Source organism: Helianthus annuus, chromosome 7 (assembly GCF_002127325.2).
Source record: "Helianthus annuus cultivar XRQ/B chromosome 7, HanXRQr2.0-SUNRISE, whole genome shotgun sequence".
NCBI lineage: Eukaryota > Viridiplantae > Streptophyta > Magnoliopsida > Asterales > Asteraceae > Helianthus > Helianthus annuus.
In genome coordinates this window covers 139,175,447-139,198,059 of record NC_035439.2, presented here as the reverse complement: position 1 = coordinate 139,198,059, position 22,613 = coordinate 139,175,447, and the positions used below count along the sequence as shown (strand labels likewise).

The 22,613-nt window shown below is 38.6% G+C and overlaps 1 protein-coding gene across 1 annotated transcript; it reads left to right on the top strand.

Moving 5' to 3' along the window:
* The first annotated feature begins 20,452 nt into the window (after window positions 1-20,452).
* On the top strand, window positions 20,453-22,319 carry LOC110868767 (LOB domain-containing protein 1). The gene is made up of 2 exons (XM_022118022.2): window positions 20,453-20,772; window positions 21,729-22,319. Exons 1-2 carry the CDS (start codon window positions 20,497-20,499, stop codon window positions 22,062-22,064), a joined length of 612 nt encoding a protein of 203 aa, XP_021973714.1. The 5' UTR covers window positions 20,453-20,496; the 3' UTR covers window positions 22,065-22,319.
* Window positions 22,320-22,613: the final 294 nt, after the last annotated feature.

The following is a 22,613-nucleotide window of genomic DNA, read 5'->3' as shown; positions in this document are numbered from 1 at the left end:
GTACCTATTGTGACATTGTCCTCCTGAATAGCCTCTTGAGCATCCATTTGAGAGCTTCCAGCTTTGGTCTTCTTAGCCTCTCCAGGCTTCCTGGTTTTATTTGGGCAATTTGTTTTGATGTGCCCTTTTTCATTGCAACCATAGCATATTGCGTCTCCCAACTTCTTGCAATCCAAAGTCTTATGCTCCTTGGACTTGCAGATTCCACAGGATAGAGGCCGAGATTCAAATCTGCATTTCCCGAGGTGGTATTTCCTACAGGTTTTGCATCTGGTCTTTTCACCTGACTACTGGTTGTCCTTCAAGTCCTTGCAGTCATGGGTCTTGTGATCCATCTCTTTACAGATGACACATCCCCTGGTCTGATCATAGAAACATTTTCCGAAGTGCTTCTTCCCGCAAGTTTTACATTCGGGTTTTGCCTCCTTTGGCTTACACTGGTTATAGTTTGAACCGGTCTTACCCTTTTTATAACCCTTATTTGGGGTATCATTGCACCTTCGCTTATGATCCTTCAACGCACGGTCCACAGCGTTGTTTACGGCTATATCTATCATAGCCTGTAACTCGGTGCCCGTTAAATTCAGTCTTGCATCCTTATTCTGATCAACGGGAAGATTGTGAGCTTCAGAGGAGTCAGCCATGGTGAAGCTTTGAAGGCTACAAACAAGTAGTAATACTTTGCCTAATTATACAGTGAATTGTCGAACTTTGATAATTAAATAGCCATGGTACAAACAACCCATATAGGCCAATAGATAGTTATTAAGTTTATTTGATTATGTTTTGCCTAGGTTTTAAAATAAACCATCTTTGGCGTTTAACAGAATATAATCCTTCATATTTATTAGACAGGGGACATCGGTCACAACTGTCAATGTCGTACCGACATTTTATATAGCACAAGGGCTTGTTCCAAAGGACTTTTGATAGCTCAGATGCCTTTTCACTAGGGAAATCTAAAACATAATAAATGATTCCTTTGGATCGGAAAATTTCATAGTTCATTGTCTTGACAAGAAGTTATGGAATAAAACTATCTTTTTTTTCATGTATACATCCTCCCCCGTAGGTATACATCCCAGATGGATGTTTAGATGTGTACATTATGTTCGACGTTTATTAGCCATGATTCCTATTGATCATTTAGGCTAAGTAAGGGGTTTGGAAGCTCCTAATATAAAGATGACAAGTGTGATTTTATCGCATCACTGTTGTCAGGAGTGTTAACACGTTTTCAGGTGTTAATAAGGATCTGAATCTATTTTAAACAGGTTTTACCATCTTAGCCAGGTCTTTAATGACATTCAAGCTAGGTTATACCTTTTAAGATACTTTTTAATATAAATACTGGCAGGAAAGGAATGATATTTATTTTATTCAGGATTTTTCATTATAATTATCCTAAATTTATTTAAAATATAACTATGACACAAAAAGGCCAAGTCACAAGGGCAACTTTAAATTATAAACCATGATTTTGTAGAATCAGGTATTTAGGCTTTGAACATTGTTCATTCCCTTTCCTTGACAGGGAGTTGTAGGCTACGACTGTCTTTTGTCTTATATGACAATGAATATGGCCCGTAAGTATTACATCTTCAATGGATGCTTAATTCACCAAATAAGAAAGGATTTCGAGAGAATCCAGTATAAGGATGAATTATGTGATTGAATCACATCTGCCAGGAATGTTAACATGTTTACAGGTGTAAACAAGGATTTGAATCTTTAGAATAGACTTATGTGAAATTACTAAAATTTATAACCCATGGTTTTTAATAACCATTTTAGTTAATTTGATAAATATATAATTGTTCAGGATCCTTATCATAAATCCTCAATTATAAGTTAATAATAGCACAAAAGGCCTAGTCACGTAGACAAGTTTAATTTATAAGCCCAGATTTTATAGAATCGAGGCATTAAGGTTTGAATCAAAGTTCATTACCTTTTCTCGACAGGGAGTTGTAGGCTACCACTGTCTTTAGTCTCAGAGGACGTTAATTATAGCCCGTAGGCACTTCATCCTTTAAGGGATGATTATTTAAATAAGGGAATTTAGAATAACCCATTTTTAAAGATGGCCTGTGTGACTTTTGCGATTCACAGTTTGCTAAAAATGTTAACATACTTACAGATGTTAACAAGAGTTGGAATCTTTTGTGTAGGTTTTACCATCTTGGTCATGTCTGCAGTGACATATAGGCTAGGTTTTACCTTTAAGATTCTTTTAATATTTAACGTAGAACATTCCTAAATTGAGATGTTATCAAGGATCTGAATCTAATTGTGGAACTACTATCTTGGCCCTGTCTTAAAATGACACATGAGCTAGGTCTTGTCCTTTTTAGATTTTGTCATCTTATTATAATGGTAGATCTTATAATAGGAACGTTATTTTAAATCTAACCGTTCCATAAAAATTTAAAAAGGTACTTGGTTGCCCTAAACGGGACTTCTAAGGAATAATGTTGTCCTCGAAGGGACTGAAAGATAAATATGTCCTTATAAGGACTACTAAGGAAACGATCTTCAGCAAAAGGAGTTTCCTCTTCATTTTATTTATTGAATGCTTTCTCCTTGGTTGCACGTTAATCCTAGTCGCAGTTCGAAGCTTGACCTTTCCTAGGCTTCAAATGGGGAGAATTTCCATTACGGCTTCTTTGCTTGGCGACGAATTAAAAATATAGAATTTAAAGCAATAATTCTCCGAATAGAGATGAGAGTATTCCTATGTTAAGTCTAGACTCAGAAGGTCAAGTAATGTGCTATTGTGTCATTGAGATTAAACACAAAAGGCTAGTGTTTAATTCACTCAACGTTGGCTCTGATACCAACCTGTCACACCCCGATATTTACACGTGTCACCGGTGGGCCCGGTGGGGGTATAATGACGTAATTGATATCATCATAGTCAAACAACACAATTTAAATGCACAGCGGAAGCAAAAGATAAATATATTACAATCCGATATAAAGTAATATCCAAGTATTACAAACGGAAAGTATAAGATCCGCAGGCAGATCGCAAATAAAATAAAACATTGTTCAACAGACTTCAGGCATCTAAGCTTGCGAGACTTCTATGTGATGCTAGGAGAGACCAGCCTATTACGCGTAGTACCTGCACTTAGTCTTTTTGGGAAAATACGTCAGTTTACACTGGTAAATACAATTTAACTGACTCATTTTGAAAATGTTTTAAAAATTGATTTGAATGCACAAGGCTCAAAACTTTTTATAACTTGGGATAATTAATTAAATTTAAACTTGTAAGAGAATTACATGTTTGTTATGCGTTTAGTCGCCCGGTTCGTGCCGGGTTTAAAATTAATAGACACACCACATAGTATAGTCCCGCGGTGGGAAACCAGCGGGTATACCTTAATATATATAAACACACTGTCGGGCGTACGCCTACACCCGCGTGTTAAGGTCGTGGCCATTTCATGAATGATGCCAAGGATATCCGGGACATGGTCATTAAACTCCCAAAGGCGTAAAACAAACAAAACAAATTTTCAAACGGGTCAAATGCCCGACCAAGCGGTATTTTATATACCACTAATCGATTAAGGTCAAATGCCCGACCAAGCGGTATTTTATATACCGTACCCCAAGCCCGTATAAAGGAAAATAAGTTAAAAGTATTTACCTGAGCTAAATATAAATTCAATCCCAGCCGTATACCACCAAGCAAGTACAGATAGCTTTTACTGGGCTCCTAAATCTGGAACGAAGGTTTTTGATAACCTATTAGATTCCTAACGGGTCTTTAATTAAGCCTAAGCTTAGACCAGTTAGTTTTAAAGGAGGATAAGGTTCAAAAAGCATGATTATGCGAAGACCGGATTAGAATGTGGTTTAGACCCGACAAGCTTGTATACTTGTTTAATATGGGTAAACTAAACACATTCTGGAATTTGATATCAAAATGATAAGGTTTGACCCGTTTCGGCTAATTTATGCAAACTAGTTACATAAGCTGATCCGAACACGAAAAAAGCGTAACGGGTAACCGCAAGAGTCATGAAAAAGTTTCCTAAGTCAATATACCTTAAATATATTGTGATATCAGTAGGATACCTTCCATTATGCCCAAAACGAGCTTAAGACCAATTTATGCCCCGTAGGGGTATTTTGGTCATTTTAAAGGTTATATAAGAGATTAAATATTATTCTGAGTTCCAGGTCTGATATAATCAATAAAATACTTAATTTAATAAGTTATAACAGTAGGGTATAGCATATATGTGAAATTTTATTACTTATAACCAAACTATGCACCGCAGGGGCATTTTGGTAATTTCACATAAGCTTAAAAGGTCAAAACTGGAAATCTGAGTTTAAAACTTTTCCTTACTGTTAAATATATAAATTTACTTAAAATATCAGTAGGTATCATCTCCTATATGTTTAAAATGTTTTTAATACATACTATGCGTTAAAAACGCTTAAAAAGACGGTTTGGAGCCATTTTCGGGTTTTCAAAGGAAAGCTGATATTTTTATTATTCCAGAAGGCTCAAAATATTGTATTTATCATATTAGATCAGTAGAAAAAGGTTTGGGGTCAAAAGGATTTATAAAACTCATTTTATAGCCCAAAAGGGCAAAACCGGCAATTACCGAAATAGAGCTAGAACCCTATGTTATGCTTAGCTTAAAAATAAATAAAAATATTCAAAAATCCTGAAATATTATTTTATATCAGTAGGTAAAATGTTTGGTTTCAAAAAAATTGGGTTTAGATAGGCTTTATGCTAATTAAGCCGTTAAATTAATAAAAAGCTTTTTAATTACGCTATTGAGCATAACTCCTAACTTAGACCTCAAACTGATGCCAAATTTTAGGGACAAGTTTATAATTCAGTGGTGAAGGTTTCTATCCTTTCACATTTTCAAAAATATCGTTTTAAGGTCAAAAGGGCATAACGGTCAACATTTAGGCATTTAACAGAAACAAGCATGAACTAGGATTTCTATGGAACCAAGTTGTATAACCTCGGAGGATTATACTAACCTATAATATGGTCCTAATGGAATCCTAAGGTATATCTAAACTAAGCCAATTCGGGTCAGAACTGAAAGTCAAAGCAAAAGTCAACTTTTGCGACTTTCGGTTCTGGACCGAGCCTATACTTAGAATTGTCGGGTTGAATCATGCTTAGGCATGTTCAACTAATATTTACCAAGTTATTAAAGTCAGAAAATTGATTTTTATGGTTTCTTATATTAATAGTTATGAATTTAATTAAAAATTAACCCGTTTGACTTTTATTTGACCCGACAATTAAACTAAATAAACGTGGTAATTAGGAGGTGCCCTTTTGAGGGTTAATCACCTACCTAATTACGGTCACGTAGCCATGTTCGTTGCGAACCATAGCTCAACCGTTTAAAAGTCAAAGCGTTTATCGATAACGCTTGACTTTTCGGTTTAAAACGCTAAATAATTAAACTAAGCATGAAGGAATTACTTACAAGAGTCCAAATGACTGAAAGAGGTTCTCAAGAAGCTCAAGACCCTCAAAGAATTCAGAGCAAATCAGAAAGAACGAATGGTGCAAGTGAAACCAAAAAATCAAAGGGGCATATATAGGTTTTCGAGAGCCGTTGGGATCGTTCCTCGATAAACAGGATTCGATCTCAGCCCTACAAGTATGCCCATTGATTTAGAAAACCATGGGTGCACAAAAACCAGCCCATAGAATCAATTGTGAGAGACAAAGAGCAAAACCAAAGCTGGTTTTTGAAAATTCTGGAACTGGCACAGGTATACGGACCGTATGGGGTCCTGTATACGGTCCGTAAGGACCAGGTCTGATCTGCATATCTTTCATATATTGACAGTTTTGGCCCCTGCATATCCAAATGTCATTTCTGACACGTTTAAGGCCCGTTAAACCATTTTTAAGGCTCTACAATGATGCCTAAGCATAGGGAACATGAAACATGCTCAAAAATATGCCGGATGTCGGTTCGTTTGGTCGTACGGTCACGTTATTCGGCTAATTACGACGAAACACGGACGGACGCGAAAAACGAACCAAATTACGCGACGAATGGAATTTTATCATCCCAAACACTAAAATAAAATATTTTAGTGCTTACATAAATTTTTGGGTGTCCGGATATATTGAGAATGTGAGATATGCGCGAAAATGCAAACTTGTGCTCTTTTTGACACTTTTAGTCCCTGCATGACATAAAAGTTTATTTTTGCGCACAAAACACCTCTAAGCCTATATCTCAGCTATATAAAGGATAAATAGGGTATGTTTAATTTATGGTCATATTCCGGAAGGTTTGATTCTATACGAATCGACATACTTTTGCAGTTTGTCGCAATTAGTCCTTTAATTGCGCAAAGTAGCGCGAAATGCCGTTTAATGATATCTAAGCCTTCCATGGCCCATAATGGGCATTTCCAAGCATATACTTAAATATTACTATGCTCCCGATTGCTTAAATGGTCACCGAAAGGCGTAGATTCAAAAGTTGACGCTTTAGGCCCCTCTATTGCGCAAACTTGCGCATCTCACCATTTAATAGCATTGAAGCCTTATCTAATCCATATTAGGCATTCTTGGAAGTATTATTAAACATCACGATGCTTCAGGTTCGCTAAAAGGTCATTCAGAGGTATAATTAAACATTTTGACACTTTTAGTCCCTTATATTTGCAAAGTTGCGCGTAACGTCACTTAAAGGCATAAAAACCTTAGACGGCCATTATTTGGCATTCCTGAGAGTATAATCAAATATTATGAAGTTCTCGGTTTGTTAAAAGGTCACTCAAAGGTAAGAATTAACATGTTGACGCTTTTAACCCTTCATTGCGCAAACTTTCAATTAATTCCGCAAACGGCTACACTCGATCGCCAAGTGGCTCATTTGTGAATATAAATATCGTGAGAGGTTATTTAGAAACTTATTTTAGGTATGCTAACACTTCCAGTCCTTTCATAATCAAAGTTTTCAATTTTTCTAAAAATTAGTCCCTAAATTTCAATATTGGACTTTATTAAGGTTCATTACACGTATCAATACATCATTGGACGTGATTTTCCGAGGTGTTACATTCTTGGAGTTCGGACACTCACTCTTAATGTGCCCTGCCTCATTGCAGCCCTAACACCTCACATTTTTCCGAGTTCTAGACGAACTCCTTCCCCGACTCCCACTGTTCCTGTTATTTCCCCGACTCCCACTGTTCCTGTTATTTCCCCGACCTCTACCAACATTCAGTAACTCACTATTTGATGATTCACCCGAACTTCTCCTTCTGACATCCTCACTCAGAATGAGATCCCGAATACCTTCAAATGTGAAACCAGTTGTACCTGAAGAACTTGAAATTGCAGTCACAGTTCCAGACCAACTGTCAGGTAGAGATGTGAACAACAATAGAGCCTGAACCTCATCCTCGAACTTAATCCCAACAGATACAAGTCTTGCCAAGATTGAATTGAGGTTGTTAATGTGAGCAGTCACTGAGCTTCCTTCTCGCATCCTCGTGTTCACAAGCTCTCGAATTAGAAATACTTTGTTAGCAGCTGAAGGCTTTTCATACATATTTGAGAGTGCATTCATCATACCATACGCAGTAGTCTCCTTCATGATATTGAACGCCACACTTTTAGTCAGTGCCAATGTAATAACAGCCCTCGCTCTTTTGTCTTTCAATTCCCAATCAGCTTGTTCCATCTTCGTAGGCTTATCCTTCACCATAACCATGTCCAAATCCTTTTGACACAACAGAGCTTCTACTTGCATCTTCCACCAACTGAAACCAGTTCCATTGAACTTCTCAATCTGAAATTTCCCGTCTTCAGCCATAGCAAACGAGATAAAACTGATAATCACAGTTGATAATTTAATCAAAAAACGAACAAGCAAAACCAAATCAGGTACTCCTGGCAACAAATACCCAACCACACAATCAAAGCAAACTCAAGATAATAACCTGAAACTTGAACACCCAAACCCGAATCAATAACCCAATCGAACCCTAATCAGGATAAAACATGAAACAAGTAAACCTGATTGACGAATAAGATGTTGGCTGTAGGAGTGGTTGATATTCGCTAATTTACACATATTTTAGTCCCCCGTTTTACCCCTATTTTATGCGTTTTCGGCCGTAAAACCGTCGTTCGGATACTTAATTATCAGCATTTTTGTTTACAGGCCTAAAACAACATACCAGACAAGATGATAGCAAAAAACGAGGACTTTCTGGATAAAACGACGAAGCTGCGCAACTTCTGTTACAAAACTGACCTGGGCGTCTGGAACGGTCGTGCGACCTGATGCACGACCGTGCATATCCGACAAACTAAGAAAGGCCCGGCAGTGAACGATGGTGCAACTCCGCGTGCAAGGCATTGATGGCCAACCCGGGAACGCACGGTCGTTCCACATCTTGCACCCCGTGCGGATCCGGCGATCCAACAAGACATCGGAACTGAACGACTAAAGGACCAGGCGTGCAACCAGACCTCGAAAAGGAACGGCCGTGCCAATTGAAGAACGGCCGTGCGTGAACGAAGACCAGTCAACGATCTGTGACGTCACGCAGTATGGTGGACCACCACCAATAATTGCTTAAAGTGCACGGTTGTGCGATCGGAGAACGACCGTGCGACATCGAAAAAGCATAAAAACAGAACAGAACCATTCTATTGGTAACTCTGGAATTTCGGAGAGCTTTGCAGGCGATTTTGAGGCTCCGAAGGCTTCTGCTTTCACTCGGATTCAAGCCACATTGCCCGGTTTTGCTCATTTACTATCCGGATTCTTAATCTTGTGCTTGTTTATGGTTGGGTTTTCTAATCTTTCCATGTTTTTGTTAATCTTTCAAGCATTTAGATTAATATTTATGTATTATTGTAGCCTTTGGGCAAAAACACAACAATCCCTTGCTTGATTATAATCATTAGTATGTTAATCTATGTTTGTAATGAAATTTGGAAGTGTTTTCTATGATTATCTTTGATGTTTAGTTTGCAACCTTGTTATTGATATTGATTTCTTGATTATAAGTAATTGTGTTGGATGATTGGTGATTGGTTAGGTAAGATAGTTGAAAAATGAAGCTTATTTAATCATGTATTAGTAAACTTTTAATTTGGTTAACTAGCTTAACTTGGTTAAAATGTGGGCACCATGATACTCTAACGGGTTAGTGGTTTAATAAAATGTAATTATTGTTAATCAAGAAAGCTTGCCTTCACGGAAGGACTCTAACGGGTTAGATGGTGTTGTTACGAATTCTTGCCATGATTTGTTAGCTTAGTTAGTAGTTTCGGCCAAAATTGCTATCTTGGTGAATTTATGTGCAAGATTTGTAAAATGAACTCGGTTGTGATTTAATCTAGTTTATGCTTGTCTCGGTGGTTGCATTGTGTTTATCGGTGTTGCTTTCCTTGATTAAGTGAGGTTAGAAAACTCCTAACGGATGACTAACTTATTTTTAGGAGATTTTTGTAGACATTAATCAATCGCACGTTAAAGAACAATTTTAGGTGGTTAAAGTGTGTTTGTCGTTTTAACTTTCCGAATGATTGTCATGTTAGGATTCCCGAAAGGGATACTAATTGTTTCGAAATGGAAAATTGACCGAATACTTCTAGTGCCAAAACTGACTTAGTTGACATGCTTTGGTTGTGTATTAAGCAAGGCTATTTATATATAATTTACTATGTTTTATAAGTATTTATTTATGCTTACTTTAGATTAATTAAAACCAAAACAAATTATGTTTTTACCAGTAATTTAGTGGCAAAGGTCTAGTATTATTTCTCCGCCCATTTCCGTGGATCGATACTTGGTTCTTACCGATACTTTACTACATATATGACGGGGTACACTTGCCTCTTTCGTGTGTGTTTTGATGTAAAAGTAATAATCACTTTTATAAATTTAAAACCAATTCGTGTGTAATTTCATTGTAAAAATATGTATAGTCGCGCACGTACCAAGTTTTTGGCGCCGCTGCCGGGGAATGACGAGTTTTAGGAACGACCCGAGTCATTGTGTTATCAGTGTATATACTTGTTAATATTTGTGTATATTTTCGTGATTGTTTATTTGTTGATTTATTTGTTAATATTTCTTGCTTTTAATTCAATTTATTCATTTTCGTGATTCTTTTGTACACTTGTAAATTTTTATTCTATTTATCTGATCTAATCCGGATTTATTTATTCATTTATTTTTTGTACTAGCCGATTCGATTATTTTTTCATTGCTTTAATTTTTATAAAAATCTCGGCCCATTTTCGGATTTTTATAAAATTTTCAGCCCATTTTTATACATATTCTGTTTCTATTCAGCTAAAAAAAACAGCCTTATTATAATAATATAATATTCTTGTCGAGCAATTTTTCGTGTCCTCAACCCCCGCTCCCGACGTTGCTGAGCCTTCAGACGAACCCGAGCGTGATCTGAGGAGACGTCTTCATTGAAGATCCCGTGCGGTTGCGCTGCAACTCGCAGCAGCTGTGGACGAGCAGGTGGTATCCGCTGAGACAGAGGGTCCAGCCGACGAAGGACACATCATCATGGCTAACGACAAGAAGCGTGTTTACGAAAAAGCTTCATTCACGTTGGACAGGACCATACACAGTAAAAGAGGTATTTCCTTATGGGACTGTTGCAATAGAGAACGCGGACGACGTTATTTTCAAGGTAAATGGGCATCGGTTGAATGTTTACGTTGGAGGGCCGATCGAGTCGGCGGTGGAGGTTATCGAGCTCCACACCCCACATACAGTTTAAGTGTGGGGACATGAGTCTTGCTATCGACTCGCCGACAAAAATTTAGCATGAGTCTTGCTATCGACTCGCCGACAAAAATTTAGCATGAGTCTTGCTATCGACTCGCCGACAAAAGTTTTAGCATGAGTCTTGCTATCGACTCGCCGAAAAAAATTTAGCATGAGTCTACGCTACTGACTCGCCGACAAAAATGTAGCAAGAGCGTCTTTGGCGCTATAAGGGTAAAATTGTCCTTTTTGTGTTTTTGTAGTTTTAGCGTAATTTAGGTTAGTTAGGTAGTTTTCGTTAGTTTGTACAGTTTCTATTCGTGCCGAGTGAGGGGTCTACGTATGAATAATGTTAGAACAGTTTGCGGATGGTAAAAAATTGGCGAAAAACGGCCGAAAAGGGTGCTGAAACTGTTTACTGCAGAAAATTCTAATCTGCAGATATGGCACGGCCGTTCCACCTGTCGCATGCCCGTGCGTTTGCGGGCTGACAGGAACGGTGAGTCGCACCCCCAGTGCATCACCGAGAAAAGCATGCAGGGTCAGCCAAATGTCGGCGTCGCACGACCGTGCGGTCCGTCGCACGACCGTGCGACTGGCTAAGGGCAGTTTGGTCATTTTCCAATATAAATACCCTCATCTGCAGCCCCCATTCACAATTCGCGAACCCTAACTGCTGCAGACCGTTCCAGAGCGTTTTTGCCTTAAATCGCACGATTTTTTGCACGATCTCACACCCTTCTTTGCACGGTACGTTCCTAGTTGTAGATTTCTTGTTTCCTTGCTTTCTAGGTTAGATTTCCTCCGATTCTTCAAGGGATTTATTAGGGTTCTCTTCATAAACAAATTGAAACCCTAACCCTTGTTTGAATCTTGCTTATCGTGAACACCCGGTTGAGTTTCCGACCCCTATTTGTACAAAAAAGGTTGTTGATTCTGGGAAAATCAGGCTATTCAAAGTTCAGGGGTTTGAAATCTGCAGGTCACTTGTTGCACGGTCGTTCCTTGGATGGAACGGTCGTGCCATTCCGGGTAAATCACGATTCCAGCTTGTTGTTCGGTGTTGCACGGTAGTGCCGTTGGTCGCACGCAGTGCAGTTTCGACATCTCTGGGCAGATGGTGCATGTCATCGGAGACGCACGACCGTGCATCTCGTCGCACGACCGTGCCATATGCCCTGATCAGATTTACAGTTTCTTCATAATAGGCTGCTCGGCTGTTTTTAGTTCAAATTTCTCCTGTTTCCATCTCTCTAATGTTAATTCTCATGCAGATGAACCATCCTTTCCTTCAGTTGATCCCAACGACGAGCGTGAGGCTTTATGCATTCCAAAACGAGACGCATTATGGGCCCGGAGAGGGCAGTTCGGAGTCCCTAGATGGTTGGATTGGGAGGTGATGCAAGAACTCAATCAGTATGACCGATTAGAAAACATGATGAGTCGCCCACTTACAAATCTGGTCGGTTGCAACCGACCCGTTTACTTGGAGCTCACCATAGAGTTCTTCGCATCGTATGCCTACGAAAAGCCGGTTGCTGCTCGACGACCCAAATTCCGCCACAAGGAGCGGATAGCTTTCAGGTTATGTGGTCGATGGCATAGGTGGTCGGTTGGTCGTTTGGGTAGGAGGCTCGGGATTTACACTAGAGAAGACATGGATGATCCCAATGTCTTCACAGAGCAGTTCACCTTCCCTTCTGATGCAGCACGGGATGCGTTTTGGCCTGCAAATGCCGTTGGGGACCCCTACAACCCGAGGACGTCGAAGGCCTCGCGACTTAGAGACCCTCTGGTGCGAGTAATGCACCATGTGTTTAGCCACACGATATGCGGTGGCATGGACAGTCTTGGTAACTGTCCAACACCAGATTTGATTTTTCTATATGCGTAGGTAGAGCAAGCACCTATCAACCTTGCTGCGCGAATGGCTGAATACTTTGTCAAGTGCTCAGGGAGGACTCCTAGCAGTCAGATACATGGCGGTCAGTATGTGACCAAAATAGCGTATAATGAACACGTTATGACTGAGGAGGTGCTTCAGGGTCTCACTCTGATAACCGAGGGGGTTCATGTCGACATCAGGTCACTGAAGGCAATGGGGTTGATTGTAGAGCTTGATAGGGGGGATAGGTTGAGGGGGCTCAACAATGAGGTCTGGGACCCGTTACCCCCACTTCCATCAGACGAAGAGGATGTAGAAATGCAGGAGCAGCAGCACCAGCCACACACACCACCACACCAGACACCGCCACATGAGCCGCAGCACCATGAGTACCACCAGCATCAGGATTGGCCTGAGTTTTATCAGCAGTTCCAGCAGATGCGTGTTACGCAGGAGCAGCATGGTACGCACATCGACCAGATTAGGACTAGCCAGGACCAGATCCGGGCTAGTCAGGATCAGCTCAGGGCCACTCAGGATCAGCTTAGGAGTAGCCAGGAGAGCTTATACCAGGGGGTGAGTGCCGGATTTTCATACTTGTTCGGGGAGATGCACCATGCATATCCCGACTACTTTCAGCACATTCCACAGTTCCCACCGTGGAACCCGCCTGGTTATGGTGATGCAGGCCTATCCTTCACGAGAGACGATGATGGTGATGACGAGTAGGAGTTGGTGGTGTAGTTCGTTAGTGGTTTTTATTATTATTTTCAGTACTTGTTATTTCGGGTGTTCTTTTTGCCTAGTATTTCAAACACCCTCGGATTGTATTTTATTTTTAAAACACTTTACTTTATGTTATGTCTTTGTTTGGATTGGTAGTACTTATGTACATTATGGTTTTTATGTTATTCTGTTGTTGTTCTGTTTTGGTGTACATGTGACATACTTGCAGATCCGACATATCTTGGACCGGAGCATATGACAGACATAGCTTTGGAAGTCTCGTTTCATCAGATATCATCTTAAGGGGAGTACTATCATCCTTTTTCTCTATATTTTAGTTTCGCATTGGGGACAATGCGAAGTTCAAGTGTGGGGAGGGGGTTAACTTTGTTAACATTGTTTGTCCTCAATAAAAAAAAAATCAGAAAATCAGAAAAATCATTCAAAAATACTTATATTTTGTTTATATTTTAATAAATAAACCGGTTGGTTGTGTTTTAGAAAGCTTCGGACTTGATAAAAACTCGACAAGCAAAATATTTTTGAAAAAGGAAACCGGAAAGCGTGACAAACAAAGAAAGACTTACATGATAGTTTTCACACTTTTACCCATTCCATCCGTTACGTGAGCAAATTTGAGCCTATTGTTATATATTTGTTTGTTCATTTCGGATATAGGAGTGAGCCAGATGTTATGTGTAATTTAGAATTTGTCACTAGTATGCTTGTTAAGACCATGAACTTGTGGATTTGTGTAAAAGTGATAGAGGCACTTAGATTACCCCTTTGTTGTAAACCTTGTTCTTTGTGTTGTGTTCCCCGTTCACCTTATATTACCCTTTAGGATTAACCCTGTCGAGCCTTCCCGTTTACCTTTGTTTACCCACATTATCGCCCACTTAGCCAAATTTAGCCTTTGTATGTTTTAAACCCTTTTTAGTGTTGAAACTCGGACAAAATAATCGTTTAACTAGCGTTTGTTACAGTTTATTGTATAATTAGCATTTTAAAAAAAAACCCAGAAAATAAAACACCCTAAAATAGGGTGAAGTTGATAAGAATTGAGCAAATTTTGAATGCTTAAATGTTAAAATTTCGTTGATAAGCTCGATTGCGCAATAGTCGCCTCTTTAAGGCGTTTGTATGTAAAGTTGTATACTTTGTTGCTAGTTAAACGCTAATACCGAGTTTTAACCATTTTCGCCACTTTATATGTCTACTTCCATACCCTTCGCCCAAGCCTAACGTTACAACCCGTAAAGACCTCTTGATTTACACTTATTCGCATGTTAGTTGGTGGAGACGAGATCTTATGACAAGCTTATGATATTGCATATTTCATTGACGTGGCATTGAGTGTTTGCACATACACATTTTATGTATGTTTCATAAATAAAACCGAGTGTGTGTGAATATTGTGAGTCGTGTGAAGATTAATATGTTGAGTCAATTAAATGTGAAGTCACGGCTTTTTGGTTGTCGCTATTATAATTGCATATGCTTGTTGGGTTTGATTCTTTTGATGTTGTCTTTCGACAAACCGGCTAACCGTTTATAATAGTTTTAATAAAATAGTGTGTAAATTATCGTTCTCGTTTGTTTCTCTCTTTTATTGCTTTTTAGTTCAGCTTGCTTGAGGACAAGCAAGGTTCAAGTGTGGGGAGATTTGATATTCGCTAATTTACACATATTTTAGTCCCCCGTTTTACCCCTATTTTATGCGTTTTCGGCCGTAAAACCATCGTTCGGATACTTAATTATCTACATTTTTGTTTACAGGCCTAAAACAGCATACTAGACAAGATGACAACAAAAAACGAGGACTTTCCGGATAAAACGACGAAGCTGCGCAACTTCTGTTACAAAACTGACCTGGGCGTCTGGAACGGTCGTGCGACCTGATGCACGACCGTGCATATCCGACAAACTAAGAAAGGCCCGGCAGTGAACGATGGTGCAACTCCGCGTGCAAGGCATTGATGGCGAACCCGGGAACGCACGGTCGTTCCACATCTTGCACCCCGTGCGGATCCGGCGATCCAACAAGACATCGGAACTGAACGACTAAAGGACCAGGCGTGCAACCAGACCTCGAAAAGGAACGGCCGTGCCAAAAGAAGAACGGCAGTGCGTGTCCGAAGACCAGTCAACGATCTGTGACGTCACGCAGTATGGTGGACCACCACCAATAATTGCTTAAAGTGCACGGTCGTGCGATCGGAGAACGACCGTGCGACATCAAAAAAGCATAAAAACAGAACAGAACCATTCTATTGGTAACTCTGGAATTTTGGAGAGCTTTGCAGGCGATTTTGAGGCTCCGAAGGCTTCTGCTTTCACTCGGATTCAAGCCACATTGCCCGGTTTTGCTCATTTACTATCCAGATTCTTAATCTTGTGCTTGTTTATGGTTGGGTTTTCTAATCTTTCCATGTTTTTGTTAATCTTTCAAGCATTTAGATTAATATTTATGTATTATTGTAGCCTTTCGGCAAAAACACAACAATCCCTTGCTTGATTATAATCATTAGTATGTTAATCTATGTTTGTAATGAAATTTGGAAGTGTTTTCTATGATTATCTTTGATGATTAGTTTGCAACCTTGTTATTGATATTGATTTCTTGATTATAAGTAATTGTGTTGGATGATTGGTGCTTGGTTAGGTAAGATAGTTGAAAAATGAAGCTTATTTAATCATGTATTAGTAAACTTTTAATTTGGTTAACTAGCTTAACTTGGTTAAAATGTGGGCACCATGATACTCTAACGGGTTAGTGGTTTAATAAAATGTAATTATTGTTAATCAAGAAAGCTTGCCTTCACGGAAGGACTCTAACGAGTTAGATGGTGTTGTTACGAATTCTTGCCATGATTTGTTAGCTTAGTTAGTAGTTTCGGCCAAAATTGCTATCTTGGTGAATTTATGTGCAAGATTTGTAAAATGAACTCGGTTGTGATTTAATCTAGTTTATGCTTGTCTCGGTGGTTGCATTGTGTTTATCGGTGTTGCTTTCCTTGATTGAGTGAGGTTAGAAAACTCCTAACGGATGACTAACTTATTTTTAGGAGATTTTTGTAGACATTAATCAATCGCACGTTAAAGAACAATTTTAGGTGGTTAAAGTGTGTTTATCGTTTTAACTTTCCGAATGATTGTCATGTTAGGATTCCCGAAAGGGATACTAATTGTTTCGAAATGGAAAATTGACCGAATACTTCTAGTGCCAAAACTGACTTAGTTGACATGCTTTGGTTGTGTATTAAGCAAGGCTATTTATATATAATTTACTATGTTTTATAAGTATTTATTTATGCTTACTTTAGATTAATTAAAACCAAAATAAATTATGTTTTTACCGGTAATTTAGTGGCAAAGGTCTAGTATTATTTCTCCGCCCATTTCCGTGGATCGATACTGGGTTCTTACCGATACTTTACTACATATATGACGGGGTACACTTGCCTCTTTCGTGTGTGTTTTGATGTAAAAGTAATAATCACTTTTATAAATTTAAAACCAATTCGTGTGTAATTTCATTGTAAAACTATGTATAGTCGCGCACGTACCAGTGGTTCACGATGGTGTCATAATCGGCAAGAATGGTCGCTTAATAATAATATGCAAAGTGGTCGGCTTACAAGAGAAATCCAATGCAACAACTCCAATTGATTGACCCACGATTCCAATATTTTGATTTTAAAACTTAATCGCCGCTTTACAAGTTGCAAAAAAAAAAAAAAAAAAAAAAAAAAACTAAGCCTTCAATCCCTTGTAGCAAATCAAAGGTTAATTCTAAAACCTAATTGCTAGACCCAAGAAAACAACAGGCGCACTTCTCTCTTGAATTAATTCAACCCTTTTAATAATATTAAAAAACAATTGTTTTTTTTTTCTTTGCAAATCACGGCAAAAGACGAAAAAAAGAAACAATTATATACCTCTTAGAATTAATTCAAGCCAAGATTCTTTCTTGACAGACGTGCCTCACCTTTATGTATTTCCTTTCAAGGGTTACGAATAGCTTTTAATCGCGGAACAAAAAAAACAGCCTTCCTCTGGTTATCGTAACACCCTTCCGAAGATGATTCTGCTCTCGTCTCAGTGCACCCGTGTGTGACAGAACCCGAGCTCTGATACCACTTGTTAGGTATCGGTCAGAGCAACATGCAGCGGAACACACTATCACACACACACTCGAAAGCAATAAACAACACACGAGAATTTACGTGGTTCGGATTCGGTGTGAATCCTACGTCCACGGGCTGCAACTAGATATATTTTTATTATGCTCAGAACCAAGATTACAATACAATGAATATGTATATATAGAGATAGAACTAGGGTTTTTATAATGGGCCCAAGAAACCTAACATGGGCTAAAATGGACCCAAAGTCTCTAAGCCTTCACAAACCCAACACTACACGTTTTGTCCTTTAGCACTAACCCAGTTAGTTTTTTTTTTGTCAAATCTGGTCATTTGCAATGCACATGAGGGCAAAATTGTCTTTTCACCATATTCTTTAAAAATACATATAAAAGAAAAAAATATTATATATCATAACAAAAGCCCTATTCTTCCCCAAATCAATCCTATTTCAAAACCCAGAATTCTCTTCAACAACTTGCAACAATTCACACCCCATTTCAGCTATTCTTCACAATTCACAGATATCATCTTGGTGAGACTGACGCTTCATCATCATCATTGTCATCTTGGTCACCGAGCATCACCATTGTAATCGTCCAACCTGCAACTTCTAAAACATCATCACTGCTCAGTCACAATCACCGTCCAATCAAACGTGTTTCGAGTTGCATTTGTTGTTCCGTGTCCATTCATTGTTTCGGGTCGCAACCACCAAAGTCCATTGTCCATCATCATCATCATCTGATTTCGAGTTGAGCTTTCATCTTTGAGTTTTCGAGTCATCATCTGATTCTGAGTCATCATCTGCTTTCGAGTTCCACGGTCCCAAAACAGAAAAGTTATCGACACAAAAGGTTTCGAGTGGGATTTCGAGTCACTAGTTTCGAGTTCCTCCGATCACCGTTCAAAAACCTGCAATCACCTACAACCCGTTACATTTACCCACCATCATCTTACACCATAACCAACCTCCGTTCTTTGAGTTCGAGTTTGCTTATAACCCAGTCGCAACCACCTCCCTAGTCTCACTGATGATGATCAAGCGTCAGTCTCACCAAGATGAACCAAGATGATGTTTGTGAATTGTGAAGAATAGTTGAAATGGGATGTGAATTGTTGCAGGTTGTTGAAAAGAAATTAGGGTTTCGAAATGTGATTGATTTGGGGAAAATAGGGCTTTTGTTATGATATATAATATTTTTTTCTTTTATATGTATTTTTAAAGAATATGGTGAAAATACAATTTTACCCTCATGTGCATTGCACATGACCAGATTTGACAGAAAAATCTAACTGGGTTAGGGCTAAAGGACAAAACGTATATGATTTGAAAACAGAAAGTACAAAACTCGTCAATTTTAAACATAAATGACAACGCCTGAAAATGAGTATAAAGATAAAGGACAATCCTTGAAATTCACTCATATTTTTATTTTCCCTTTAACGCTTTGTCTATTGATACTTTATTTTAGTAGGTTCATTATCTCAACAAATAATTATTCTTTCATAATATAATATGATAATATTATTTATATTTTGTATATTGTGAAGTATATATACAAAACTACATTTTTTAACAAACTAACATGGTATACATGATACTCGACGGTAATTACCGAACAAATACCCACTAGATATTAGATCGAATAGGAGACACGCTTTTACAACTAATCCGATCTAAACCGGAACTATTATCATCTGACAAGCCGTCTTTTTTTGAATGGCCAACAAATTCTCCAAATGGGCTACTGACGAAATTCACCACATTTAGATACACTCGCCTCCGAACCGGGAAAAACCCTCACCTAGGGCTAAAGTCTGTGAACAATCGCCCGAAGGCACGACAGTGCGTTGAGGTAAAACCTACTAAGTTCAAGGATCAAACTAGTGATACGCTGCCTACTTGCCTAGTCTTCCATCATCATCAGGTGTCATAGAAACTAATGGGAGGACATGAATTGAACCTGAGTCACTTAGAATACCAACTCTCTCCCTTATCACCCCACCACCAACTCATTGGCATTCACAAGCCATGTAAGAATGCCACCTTCATCTTAAAGGTGAGAGGGGTGGTCACCTTGTGGGGAGTGGTAAACTCCCATCAAAGCATTCTATGCCAACTCCACTCTCCAGTACTCCATTTTACATTCAATCACAAAGGGTGGTTCACCATAATAATTTTTTTAGAAAAAAAGAAAAAGAAAATGAAAAAAACTATGATTGGTTGAAAGACAAGGGGCCCACCAGTGATCCCCTCTTTCTCCTCTTCCCTCAAACGGTGAGTAGTCACCAAATTTATGGTCACCGTGGGACAACTTTGACGACGGCGACAGTATCACCAATCGGCAAACGAGGTCACCGAACACTTTACCGCACCCACCCCTCTAAAAGAAACTAAGGGTATAAGGAGTGGTTAGACACTTGAGAGTGACAAACTAAAAAATCAACCAATCAGAGTGTGTCACGTCAATCAGTGAAAAGTGTTTAAACTATGCTGAAAAGTGTTGGCAATAGTTAAACACTTGATGAAGTGGTAAACTTTTTAAATAAAAAAAAAATGTGTGATTAGTTGAAATGACATGGACCCCACCACAAACACCCTCCCTCTCTCTCTCTCCTTCCTCCCTTCACCGCTGCGGCAACCCTTCACTGATCTTCCTCCCTTCACCGCGCGACAAAAGGGTTGGCAACGGTGTTCCCGCACAGCAAAGACCCTTTGCCGCTTAACTTTGACGAACACTCCGTATACCCTAATATAAACATATGCATCGAAGACAACATTAAAAATCTAATGTAAAACAGCTGACGTCTTTCTAAACTAAATGACCTGTGATGACGTATAGTTTGGGTACTCTCTCTCCTCTCTCCTATATATATACACACTCCCACCTCCTTTGGTTAACCAAACTATTCCCTCGTAATCTTTTAAGCTTTTAGCAACCACTTTTACTCCCTACAAATGGAATATTCCGGTGATGGTACTGACGGCGCCACCACACGCATGGCCGCTCCCACCACCATGTCATCACCCAATATTCTCAATTGTCCTCCACCATCCCCAGCTTCCTCGCCACCCCCGCCGGTGGTTCTTAGCCCTTGCGCCGCCTGCAAGATCCTCCGACGGAGGTGCGTCGAGAAATGCGTGTTGGCGCCGTACTTTCCACCAAGCGAACCGCTCAAGTTCTCCACCGCCCACCGCGTGTTTGGAGCTAGCAACATCATAAAGTTTTTGCAGGTAAAACATTGGAATAGCTAACTCACACGAACTCTATACCTACTATTGAATCTACATATTTTGTTCACGTTTGAAAAATTCTAGTCTTTGATTTGCGACCGATGTTGTCCGTCGCAAATAATGATTTTTTTTGGAACAACTAACTCACACGACCTCTAAACCTACTATTAAATCTACATATTTTGTTCACCACACACAGGGTTTGAAAAATTCTAGTATTTGTTTTGCGACCGATATTGTTATTCACATGACCTCTAAACCTACCAATAAATCTACATATTTTGTTCACGACACATAGGGTTTGAAAATTCTAGTATTTGATTTGCGACCGATGTTGTCCGTCGCAAACAATAAATTTTTGTTGGAACAACTAACTCACACGACTTCTAAACCTACCGTTAAATCTACATATTTTGTTCGCCACACACGGTTTGAAAATTATAGTCTTTGATTTGCGACCGATGTTGTCCGTCGCAATCGATATAAATTTAATGTGGATGGGTTTAGTTAAAAAGTTGTTTAGGGTGTTCATATTATAAGTTTATAACTGCGGTGTTGACTTGAATTTATAGTTCTTAAATATAATAATATAATACGTTAAAAGAACATAATTGCTGACTGATGTTTCACACTAGTTTTTTTAGCACCAGGCAATATTTAGCCATTTTATTGCTTAAATATAACTTTATTAAATAAGAATTAAAAAAGTGATATTTTTAATAACTAAAAATAACAAAAAATGTACTTATCTTTAAAGAAGCTAGTATCCAACTATGTAGGACCATTTTAAACCGGTTCAAGGTTGACATTTGTTTGTATAAAATCAAGAAAATGTGGAGAGATTAGTGAAGGCTAAATTAGTCATATTTATTAATTGTCACTTAAAGAGAAACAAGTCAAACAACATCATTGTATTCACATCAATGTATATTCACAGTATAGTTTTGTGTTTATAGGAACTTCCGGAGTCTCAAAGAGCGGACGCGGTCAGCAGTATGGTATACGAAGCGAATGCAAGGCTTAGAGATCCAGTTTACGGGTGCGCAGGCGCAATTTGTCAACTTCAAAAGCAAGTGAGCGAGCTCCAAGCGGAGTTAGCCAAGGCAAAAGCCGAAATGCTCAATATGCAATGCCAACAATCGAATTTGTTATCTATGATTATTATGGAAATGGATCAACAACTCATCGCCCCACCAACGCCACCACAACCAACACCTTATGATAACCTAAGCTTCTACACCGAAGACGTCAATATGGGAAGCATATACGAGCCACTTTGGACATGTAACTAAGGACCATCTTCAAGAATTGACTGATCAATATTCAAGTTTCAAACTTGAAGTGAAAAGGGATGAAGAAAGTGAGATTAATATTGTTAACAAAATTCAAGTACCATAGTTTGTGAGAATTTATTATACTTTAATTTACTGATTCTATAAAGATATAAAGAATAAAAGAGAAGTTAAAATAGGGATGGAGAGGGAGAAGAGTGTCATACTATACTGTCATTGTACTAATAATATGCCAAAATCTTGATTAAAAATCAAGTTATGGGTGACCTAATTTTCTAGTCTAATTTATCAAATTCTCCAATTGGCTTATTTTGTCAAACTTTGTTATTGACTCTTTTGAAGCTTAGACTTTTTATTTATGTTTATTAATATTTAGATTTTATTATTGATTCATGACTAGACCAATTATATAGTTGTGGAAGTTGGGTTCATCCAAAATTTCAAACATGTGGAACTTCTAAATTGGAAACAAAAGCCTGTGGAGGGTGTGTGTCACATCATTTTGTTAGACCAAATAATACACCACTAAATAAATAAATAAATTATTAT